Below are 12,057 nucleotides of genomic sequence, written 5' to 3' on the forward strand. Positions count from 1 at the left end.
TGGGCGGCGCCTGTGGCTCAACGGGTAGGGCGCCGGTCCCATATGCCGGAGGTGGCGGGTTCAAGCCCAGCCCCGGCCAAAAATAAAAAAAAAAAAAAAAAAAAAAAATAAATATAGTCTATTTGTGGGTGAACTATATATTACATATAAACACGCATGCACATTTTTTAACAGTATTAAGATTATAGTCGATATACACACAGTTTTTTATTCTCTTTACAAAAATATACCTTGAATATTTCCTCCAATGGTAAGCAATATTGGCAAGAATGATTTAGAGTCTGCATAATACATGTGTATTCATGCCCATACTAATTTATAAATAGCCTGTTTGAATGTAAGGGATTTTATCTGTGAATGAGTTGATTATGTCTGCCTCCATGAAATCACTAATGGATATTCAAAACAACTCAGATGTAACCATCTTCTAAAAACATTGTAAGTGAAGAATCACCTGTCTACGTGACAAGTACAGTAACTAAACAAGAAACCCAATTGGAGAGTGATTCTGGGTGGAAGACATGAGTCCCGGGAGATGGTATGGAATCAGGAGGTTGCACTGAAGTAGTGAAGATTCAGTGGCTTAAAAAACTCAAGGCAGAATTGAAAGTCAACAATCCCCGCCTTTCTGGTTATTTTACATTGTACTCAGGACAACATTCCTTTTGCTGCGGAAAAGGCCTTTAACATGTTTTATTCAGTTTGCTCCAAACTCTTCTCATTGTGCTCCTCTGCCCTCACATAATCAATCTTTTTACTCAGAGGTCAGCGTGAGCTACTATATTCCCAACGCAGGGGACTGTGACAAAAATACAATTTGTAGAGGGAAAACAGTCCATGACCCCAGAGAGTTAAGGTCTTCAGACACCTTCTGTGAGACAGAATAATTTCACAGTGCTTTTATGCTAACAAAAATGAATTACCATCGGCATGTTTTATCAAATAGGCAGAATCAAGGGAACAAGGTTGCAAGTTACAAACCCAGTTTACAGTAAAAGCTTGCTAACGTAACAGTGGTAAAGGGTTTATGGGAGGAATGAAGCAAAGGCCGGGCTTAGTAGCTTTGATATATACGTCTTGGTCTTGTTCAAAATAGGACATTCCCTTGATCTCTTAATAAAGCACAGGTGATTTTAGTAGCATCTTCTTGATAATTGTAAGCACTCTCAGTGCTACTTTGTGGTTTTAAAGAAGATACAATTTTTGCTTGTATTCCCATTCACTAAAAATGTGTCAGCTGGTTATGATTTATGAGCAGCTCACAAGTCTTTATTTATTGAACTCATCTATCAAACACAATTCTACCTACCCCGGAGGCTCTGGGAAGCTGCCTGGATGCTGTTTTGAATGAGTTTTCTAATAATGGAGATGGTAGATGTGAATGATCGTTCATCTCAGGGTTGGGCTTTTCAATATAGATCGTTGAAAATGCCATCATTTTCTGCCTCCTCCTTTTTTATTGATGTCTTCTTTTCTTAAAAAGGAACAAGGCCTATTTCTGATTGCTTTTTAATCAGATACGTCCTAGGAGAGTGAGAAGAAAGACAGAGTTCATTTCATGTGTGATCCTTGAGTTGGACATCAGGACTGTGTGTTTTATTTCTCTAAGGCTATAGACTAAATGTTGTGGGCTGGTAATAAGTAAACAATCAATAAAACAAATGAACGTTAACCAGAAGTGAAAGCCAATTATGACTGAGTCATAAAACAAAATATTAAAACCTAAAAAGGAACGCTTTTATTTTTCTGTTCCTTGCACCCTTCTCATTAATCAGTTCTATTGCATGGTTCTAATCTTGTTAGCTCGGCTACGTGGCGTATTTTTTAGTAGTTGAACTAATGACTTGTTTACTCACCATGTAGCCCAGACATCACAGAGCAGTTTAAGCAGTAACAAGAGCTAGGTAAGGAAGGACTAGAGATTTTGTGTAGGAAATGGGAATTTATATTCTAAAAAGATACAAAGAGGTTATTGATCATTTTAAAAAATAAAAGTACCTGCCACACTTATGATTTTAAACTGTGTAAAAGTTAGAGATATTTCATTTTTTTATCCCATAGTTGAAAACATTTCTTTTTTTTTTTTGCTTACAGGGGCTTGGCAGGGGCTGGGTTTGAACCCACCACCTCCAGCATATGGGGCCAGCGTCCTACTCCTTTGAGCCACAGGTGCTGCCCTCCTTTTTTTTTCTAAATCCCTTATAGGGCAGATTTTCAATGTACATTTCCATCTATTTTAGTTCTTTTCTCACCATATTCCTGAAAGTAAACCAGGGAAATTTTTTATGCTGGAAGCAGGAAATAGTGTCTTGTCCCTGCAAAATAGAAAAATGCCCACTGAGCTGTGAAGTACCTAATACAATCGCAGGACTCATCAATGTGAAGTTTTAATGGGCAGCAGTTTACGTTCCCATATACCACGCTGCGTACCTTTTTTCCACACATTAGTCACTACCGCAGTTGTGTTTTCCAAATATCAAACTCAATTGAATTATTAATTTGCAAAAGATCTAAGGCCTTTCAGTGTTTTATAAGATAATGTCAAAGTTTAAGGTAAGAAAAGAAAGAAGTGGGAATTCACTGCAGCCTAAAATTATCAAGGAAATATTTTAATCTCTTTTGGTGCAGAAGCAAAGGGCGATGTTCCTAACAAATTATTATTCATCCCAGAATCGTTTATGGAGTATCTGCCATAATAGGAACAGCCCTGATCTCCAGGACTATGGTAATGAATGAGAAATGAGAGGGGGGTTTAAAAATAGAAACCCACATTTATATCTCGCGGTTCTTTCCTTCCAGGAAATAATTTAAATGTAGAAAGCCAGTTTTAGAACATCTTAAAGATTTTGATCACACAGGTAAGGTATATTGCCAGTAGTAAGTGAAAACTGCTGATAAGAAGAAAAAATTCTTCGACTTTTTCAACCCAAAGAAAATTGGTCCATGGGCGGCGCCTGTGGCTCAGTGAGTAGGGCGCCAGCCCCATATGCCGAGGGTGGCGGGTTCAAACCCAGCCCCGGCCAAACTGCAACAAAAAAATAGCCGGGCGTTGTGGCGGGCGCCTGTAGTCCCAGCTGCCCGGGAGGCTGAGGCAAGAGAATCGCGTAAGCCCAAGAGTTAGAGGTTGCTGTGAGCCGTGTGACACAACGGCACTCTACCCGAGCGTGGTACAGTGAGACTCTGTCTCTACAAAAAAAAAAGAAAATTGGTCCTTATTCTTCCAGGCAGTTTTGCGCATCTGACTGTGCTATGTATGTGTCAACTCATGTATAAGCTTCTTGTATTATAATACAGAGAAGCCAGGCCAGGACAGAACAGAGAGAAACGTGGTGAGTTAAAGAATAAAACCAGCACTTCAGCTCAGAAGAAAGTTGATTTAAAGAGGGGAAAGAAAAACCCAGATAGTCAGATTCACAGATCTGAAGTGGATTTACAGGAAAAAGTTTAATGTCCTATAGAGGAAAGAGAGGGGAACCTGGATCCAGTTAGCAAACAGCTTACAAGCTCAGGTGTCTACTTGCAGTCCATATCCAGTTTCGTAGATCTGTGCATTTATTGCTGTACCTTTAGCTTTTTCATGTAAAATAAGAACAACAATAATAACTATTTTCTAGGATTAAATGAGTTCAGTTGTATAAAGCACTCAGGCACTCGGTAAAGTGAGTTGGTCATGCTAAGCCCTCAATAAATTTTAGCAACCATTACCATTATTGTTATTAAATATCATTATCCATAGTTTGTTTTGTATTTCTTCATATGTTATCTCTGTGAAAAATATGTAAGGGAGGAAACATCTCAGTTTTCCCAGGACTATCACGGTTAGGCCTACTATAAATGTAAATGACACTCTTCCTTCTCAAAAGTGTCCCAGTCTGAGAAATAAATTATATATGTGGCTATTTATGGTAGAATGCCATGGCGTCACAGCTCACAGCTTTTTTTGTTTGTTTTTCAACCTTTTTATTTATTTGTTTGTTTTTATTTATTTATTTTTATTAAATCATAACTTTGTACATTGATGCATTTATGGGGTTCAGGGTACTGCTTCGATATACAAGGTGAAATGTTTACATTGAACTAAGTAACACATCCATCACAATTATTCTCATTTCTTAAGTGTTTTAAAATGTACCATTGCATCATGCACATTAGGTGACGTCCCCCCAAATACGACTATTTAAATTTGAATGTAAATTATATTCAATGACTTACAAAAATGAGTAAAGTTAAAACCCGTTACAGTGGTTCCAGAATAGAATTAGAGAATGCTACCCAGAAAAGCGTAGGTTGACGGAGCTGAGGAGAGACGGCTGAGGCGTGTAACCCAGAGTGTCCCAGAGGGTGGCACCGCCAATCTCAGCTCAGGTCCTTAGGAGTACAGCCCCCAGACAGATTTACATCCCACGCAGGAATATTTCACTATGACAATCAAAGGACAGCAGGAACCTCCCTGTACAGGTGGCAGGGAGGGAGAAGTCGATGTTGATGAATCACCACTGGTCGGCCTTTGTGATTCCCTGATGAGAGAAGGATGAATCTAGTGTTCTGGGATGATTGGTTCAAAATACCATGTCATCACTGAGAGAAATACTAGTCGAAAGATAAAATGGGATGAAATGAGGAGTTCCGTTTTAGACATATTAAGCTTACAATGCCTGAGACAGGGATCAAGTGGAAATTTCCAGAAGACAGCTGTATGTTACCAGTTTGGTGGTCGGAGCCTGCAGATTTGGGAGTCATTTGCCTGAAGATAGTAGGGTAAGCCTGTGAGTGACCGAGGTCACTTAGTATGAAGATACCACAGCCAGGAGAATAATGTCAGGGACAGACGTCAGGAAACATGAGCTTTTATCATACAATGGGCAGAAGAGAAAGAGGACGCCAGGGCAGCGGGAGGCGAAGACCCCTAAGAACAACATTGTGAGAAGTTTCTGCGAGGAACTTTCTGCAGGGTTGCGCCACCCGTGGGTCACGATGACGACTCTTGGCTTCAGCAGACAGGACATCTTGGCAAATTCTTGCAGATGCCACAGTGCGGAAGGGGAAATAGAGACAGAGGCCTTCACTTTAGAGAGGGCAGACATGCGTGAGGAAGGACAGGTCAGCCAGTCCCTTCACCACCCACTGAGGAAGCCACATGTGCCTGTTTACATCTGAATATAAGTTACATTCAGTTACTGATGAAAGTGAGTAGAGGTAAAAATTAAGTTCTATAGGTGTCCTGGCCACATGTGCCCAGTGGCTATGATGCTGGGCAGGACATACATGGACTATTTCCTCTATCACAGCAGTTCTTCGGGCAGTGTGGGAGTTGGGAAGCCAGAGGGAAGACTTCGAAGCTTGAAGACACGTCATGTCAGGGGTGTTGGCCCATCCACCGTGCTCGGGAGAGGTCCCAAGTGTGTAGCCTGTGCATGAGGCGTCCTGAGGCAGAGAAGTTGATTAGACAGAAACGAGGGCAGAGGGAGAGAGCACTGGGGGTGCTGGAGGGTGCTAGGAACGTTCTTCCTCCAGAAATACCCTGGAAAGGTTAAAGTGCAGACACAGGCTCCTTTAGCAGTTACTGTAGTCATCATGAGAATATGGAGGGCTGTATACGTAAAGGGGCTCTTTTTCTATTATGAAAACTTGAATACTTGACTAAGAAATAGATACTGATTTTTAAAATATTAGATAAACCACAAGTTGAAGCGGATGCATTATACTAGCTAATGATACTTCAAGGTATGCACTTGACTGGGCCTTTAACATTAGCTGTCTTCCTCAAATCCACAAAACAACTGTCGTTTTCTTTGGTTAAATAACTTACTTAAAGGCAGAGAATGGCTTCTGGGTAGGGTTGAATTGAAATGCAAGTGTGAAATACAGACCAGAAGTCGGGTAGTTACAGAACAGGGAAAAGACTAGAGGGCGGCAGGTGCACACAGAGGAGGCCCCAACTTGAATTGCTGAGAAGGCTTTCTGGACGAAAGGGACAACCTAAGACCTGAAAGTTAAGGAACGAGTTGATCAGTGGGCATGGAGTGGTCCAGGCGAAGAAACATCTTGGAGTTGACGGTGGAAGTGAAAACCAAATGCAGCAGGAACATAAAATGACAAAAAAGGAAAAGTTGAAAGGCGAGCGTGGCTGGAGCCACCCAGCTCCCCGTTTATGTCCTTCTGTGTCATCAGATACATCTCCTAAAGGAGGATTTCCGTGTGACTAAAAAATAAAACATGGGAAGCATGTTAGGACTCTGTACACCCAGTGCTCTAGAACAGGCGTCCTCAAATTTTTTAAATAGGGGGCCAGTTCACTGTCCCTCAGACCGTTGGAGGAAGTAAAAAAACAAAACGGGAACAAATACCATCACACCGCCATATGTGGCCTGCGGGCCGCAGTTTGAGGACTCCTGAAAAGCAGCCTGTTGTGGTTTGTGCACCAGGATGTGATGAAGAGACAGCCGTCTAGTGGCCTCTCAACGGGGAGGGAGACGGGGCAGAGATTCTGGCTCTGAAGCCACATTCTCACACGTCTGTGCAGCCTGTGTGAAGCCAAGCCTCGTACGCTATTTTAAAGACTTTTGCATTTAAAATTATTATTGGAAATAATTTCAAAGGAGCCAGAGTACTCTACATGTGGTATTCCATCACAGCTTTTAGATTTTGCTTCCAAACCTAAACGGTTATGCACAGTTCCAATCCTGTGTTCTTCCATCCAGATTAGCCTAAGCATACGAATTCAAATGTTAAAATTATGGCTTTTATCTCTCCCTGAGATACTTCTGTATTTTATTTTCCACATAAAATGTTCCATCGTGCGAGCATAATGAAGTAGATTTAGAGTTGAGGGGCAGGAGAAGTCAGCACTAATGCACTATCTTAATTTTTCTTCTGTAAGGCAGAACACCAGCGTGGCAGAACAGATTGGGTGAAGTTATAATTTGCTTTGTTTATTTGACTGAGATTGGCCTTATCACATGGTAATTATTTTCTGATTGAAGATTTCACCCGGGATAAGCTGATTTCATGGGCAAGAATTGAAAATGCACTTTGAATCATTAAACCAAGACTATTTGTAAACACGACAGGATCTCTGAGCTGTCTCCCTTTGCACCGATTTCTTAGTAATACGTTCTTCAGTGGAATGTGCCACGGCTAACCTGGCTATCAAGTTCATCTCCTAATGGCCATCAGAAAGGGCTTTTTAAAATATCATCTGATGGTGTTGTGGATGTAATTAAAACCTAGGCAGTGGGACTCTGTGGTCATGAGCAATTTCTTCACTAGCATCGCACGGGATAGAGAGGAAAAGGAAAACCGGAGTTGCCTCTGGGTTTGGCTCAGCAGCACAGGCCCGTGCTTCCACTGGGAATGGACAGCTGTCTGCTTTCCCACTCGCACCGTTAATAAAACGGATTTGAAGCTGTAGATGTCATTGATGACGACTGAAATGCTGCATGAACTTTCTGTACTAGTATTTAGTATATGTGATAATCTGTTATAAATGATTTGCTTTCATGGAATTGTATTACCATATCTGAGTTTGCTCCTTAATGCAGGAAAGCAAAAAACACATTTTAGTGAGGAATCAGTCGGATGATATTAGTTTGTTAAAATCATCTCCTTTGTTTGAAGCTGATTTAAAGGTATTCTTTGCTCATTAAATTATTGTTCTGGAATTTGGAGCTGCTTATAGTAGCTCTGATAGCAAGGTAGTAATTAAGCTTCATTTTTTTCAATTGCCCAATAGGTATATATTTGTTAGAGTTGTGCTCAAAAGTACATATTTGTTATATTTTTTTACCTCAAAAATGTATTCTTAATTTCTTGTGGCTTATATTTTTTTTTTTTTTTGTAGAGACAGAGTCTCACTGTACCACCCTCGGGTAGAGTGCCGTGGTGTCACACGGCTCACAGCAACCTCTAACTCTTGGGCTTACGCGATTCTCCTGCCTCAGCCTCCCGAGCAGCTGGGACTACAGGCGCCTGCCACAACGCCCGGCTATTTTTTTGTTGCAGTTTGGCCGGGGCTGGGTTTGAACCCACCACCCTCGGCATATGGGGCCGGCGCCCTACTCACTGAGCCACAGGTGCTGCCCTGTGGCTTATGGTTTTAAAGACAAATGCTAAGAGTTTGCAAATGCAAAGATATCTGTTATCTAATATAGCTATTGATGAGTTTTTTAGTTTCAGAAATCTGATGAGCTCTTAACTTATGTATCAGCTCCTCCCTCCTGTGAATATCATTTATTGGAATACAGCATGCCATAACATGAGCATCATTTTTTTTCTACTAATATGTCCGTAGAAGCCATATAGTGTTGTGGGCTCCTGAAATCCCAGAAAGAAGTCAGTGGCACACGAAATGAAATATGAGGGTGTATTATTCTTTCACTGTTCTAGGAATTCACTTCTTTTCCTCCTATGCTCGAAAATCTATCTGACCTCTCTGGGATTTGCTTTGGGAAAACAGGAGATGAAATACTTTTCAGGAGGCAATTTTATAAATTTTGCGACCGTCTGAACCCTCCGCCTCCTTACCGCTTCTCTTCTTTCCACAGGTGATTTCTATTCACTACTTTCCCAGCTGCTAGGAGAGAGGGAAGATGTTGTTCATGTGCGCAAATATAACCCTACAGAAAAGGCACAGTCAGAGTCAGACCTGGTAGCCGAGATTGCAAACGTAGTCCAGAAAAAGGACCTGGGTCGGTCTGACGCCGGCGAGGGCGCAGAACGTGAGGAGAGGGGCGATGGTGCTCTTGTCAGAGACAGAATTCACAAGTTCCACAGACTAGAGTCTACTGTGAGGCCAGCAGAGAGCAGAGTGTTCTCACAGCCCCTACCTGCTGAAGGCATCTGGGAACCAGAACACGCAGGAGGTGCGTTTAGGGTTTCTTTTAAGGAAAGAAGGGGGAATGCTACAGTCCACATTAGCAAAATCTGAAGGGAATAAGGGTTAACAGGTGCAAAAAGCTCATTCATGCAAAGAACTCATTAGAAAAAAACATGTCTCAGATTTAGGATATCAGATGTCACCTCTGTCTGAGTTCTTTCGTATCGTTTTGGCCCAATACTACATAAATTCCATGCTTGTTCAATTGGTGAGCCAGAAAAACAAAGACCAAAAATATTTGGATCATTTTGGGAAGAGCGGCATTTGAAATTCAGGATATAAAGAAAGTATTACCAAATCAACATTTTCCATTTGGCTCAATGGAAAGAAATTGAAAATTCGAAAGCTGACACGTGAAGACCAAGGTATCGGATGCTTACACACTGCCTTCTTTTAAGGCAATTCCGTTCCTCTCAAAGAAATCTGATGCTCATCCAATTGACTTGTAAAAGATAGTCATTCGATGGCTTTGATTTCTTAAGTTCCATTATTGATTACTATCTTAATTGGAAAGTCTAGTATTTCTGCAGGGACCGCCAGTAAGTCAATAGCTGTCAGCTTCATCTTCATTTCTAACTAGAATTGGCTTCCAGAATTAGAAGACAAGACCTTATTCCCTTCAGGTCTCTCTGTCACCAAGCTACAGATGCCTCATCTTTGTCTGTGACTGTGTTGTGGCCTTTGTGATATTGATTGGGTTTCGTGTTACCCAATGTGCAAAGCCTGATAACATGGCATGTGGAGATAATCTCTAAAACAGTAATGGATATGTGTGTGCCGTGGCCGTCCCTGCAAGGGCTGGGGTGACACAGGCTGCCAGCGTGATGTTTTCAAATTCAGCTTTGCAGGAAGCCATAAATTATTCAACACCTGGCTGATTTTTATTTATAATTGAAAAAAAAATAGCACACAGAGCCTTTTGCTCACATGGACATTTCAAGCATGATCCATCGGGACTGGTCTGATGGTCTGAGATAGTGACTGGAACCTAGATTTTTTAACTCCTGATATTTAAACCAGATCAACCTTCCCTCCACCTCATTCTAAATTTATCTAATAAATTTTATCTAATAAAATTTCTCAAGAGGTGGTCTCTGGATCTTCTTGCCTCAGAATTACTTAAGGTCTAGAAAAATCTTGACCCTTGAATTCTATCCCAGACAACTAAATTGGCATCTCTGAGCAGGACGCCTGGAAATTGGCAGTTACCATGCCCTGTTCACCCCTGGAGACAAACCGGAGTGTCTGTCTGACCTCTGTATTAAGGACGGTAAATTATAACCCAAATGACATGGAAATATAAAATGCTAAAGGGCCTCATTGTTGAAAATAAAATTCTCTGAAGTGCTAGAGTTGCAACATGCTTTCCTCCAGGCCATGTCCTTATTACTCTTGTATTTAAAGTGTTAACATGGTCATTTACAGGCTTCCTAAGTGTCCCTGTAACAGAGTTACAATTAACACAACATATTATCTAACCTAAGTAGAAGCTGTTTCATTCCATTTACTAATCCAGAGAAAACCCCATCCTCAGGAATCTTCTATTTTGGAAAAAACAAAGGGGAGAACCCCTTAGCAGATAATGCCCTAATAAAACATATTGGCAGCCCAATCCTGTATATTCCTCAGTGGAAGGTCCAGGGGAGTAAAGAGGATGGATAACCTCCCACTGTTTCTCTCCCGCCCTTTCTATGCTCCAGACGAAGCCGAGAATGAGCCCTGATGGTCCAAAAGAATTAACTTTCTCCCTAAGTACCTAATTTGCCACAGGGAATTGTCTTAGCCACAGACAATTCCTCCTTAGCCAGAGGAGGAAGTAACTTTTTATATAAGATCACTACTAAAAGAAAACTGTAAGGCTGTTATATTGTTTAATATTGTACCTTATACTTACTTGAGATATCTCTGAGACCTCTTAATTTTCAATGAAGAAAGCAAAGCCAGGCTCGGCACCTCTGGCTCAAGAGGCTAAGGCGCCAGCCACATACACCAGAGCTGGCAGGTTTGAATCCAGCCCAGGCCTGCCAAAAAACAATGACAGCTACAACCAAAAAATAGCCGGGCATTGTGGCAGGCACCTGTAGTCCCAGCTACTTGGGAGGCTGAGGCAAGAGAATCACTTAAGCCCAGGAGTTGGAAGTTGCTGTGAGCTGTGATGCCACAGAACTCTACCCAGGGCAACAGCTTGAGGCTCTGTCAAAAAAAAAAAAAAAGAAAGAAAGAAAGAAAACAAAGCTAAGAGAAGCTAACCTATTTGAGTGAGAAAGAAAGAGAGAGAGAGAGAAAGAGAGAAAGAGAGAAAGAAGGGAAAGAAAGGAAGAAAACAAAGCCAAGAGAAGCTAACCTATGTGAGTGAGTCGCAGAGCCTGACTTTAAGACTTGGCGTCTCTGACCTCCATGCCCCCTGGTTCCTTCTACTTCAGTACGCTGTGCTCAGGAATGGGGCGATGGGCTGCCCCAGCTCAGACACACTTCCCTGCAGCTCTGGACCTTCACCCCTTAGGGGTGGGAGGCATCTGCTCAGGCTGCTGCTCTGTGGTCCAATTCTCGGCACCACTGTGGTGTCTGCAGCCGCGGTGCTATAGAGCTCATTGATCAGTCTGCAGTTGGAACTGCGGTGTGGCCATAGATCTGGCCAGTTGACTTGAGAGTTCAAAGGTAATATTAACAGATCAGCTCAAAAATCTAGACAGAACTGTGTATCATAGGCCCAGGAATATCTGAGGGCTCAAAAACAATACCATGTTACGGACCCTTAGTTCAGTCCAGATTCACTTGGCTCCACACCCTGCCATCTGCCCTTAACGTGGGTTCCCCCTCATTATTGGTTAGGGATAGGGTTGGGTGTCAACACGGACCACACTGCCTGGAGCACAGCAGAGTGACATCTGGAGCTTTGCAGAGCTCAGACAGTCCTCTCAGTCCTCAGCACGAGACGGTTCCGTGCCTGCCCTTGGCTGTGTCCCTTAGAGCATGAGTATCTGTAAGCAGTGTCTAGTTTTAGGTCTTGTCTTCCTAACCTGTTTCAAGGTTCAGGGTTTATTCTGAAAACTCTCCTCCCCACAGTCACGAAAACAGCATTAGCAACTCCCCAGACACGTCCAGCTGGACCAGACCAAGTTGTGTTCAGGTTATAGTTCTAAAGGGGCTGCTCAAGTAGGAAGTAGCTGCCACACACACAC

The 12,057-nt window shown here is 42.1% G+C and overlaps 1 protein-coding gene across 8 annotated transcripts in view; it reads left to right on the top strand.

Moving 5' to 3' along the window:
- The window catches only part of PAM (peptidylglycine alpha-amidating monooxygenase), a 282,185-nt gene that overhangs the window by 228,365 nt on the left and 41,763 nt on the right, over positions 1–12,057 (top strand). For 5 of the 8 annotated variants that reach the window (XM_053566346.1, XM_053566342.1, XM_053566345.1 and 2 more), the window contains one exon: positions 8,544–8,861. The exons of the other annotated variants lie outside the window; for them this stretch is intronic. In XM_053566346.1, coding sequence (XP_053422321.1) covers positions 8,544–8,861 — 318 coding nt within the window. The remainder of the gene's footprint in view (positions 1–8,543; positions 8,862–12,057) is intronic. 8 annotated transcript variants of the gene reach the window in all.

Source organism: Nycticebus coucang, chromosome 17 (genome assembly GCF_027406575.1).
Source record: "Nycticebus coucang isolate mNycCou1 chromosome 17, mNycCou1.pri, whole genome shotgun sequence".
Lineage (NCBI taxonomy): Eukaryota > Metazoa > Chordata > Mammalia > Primates > Lorisidae > Nycticebus > Nycticebus coucang.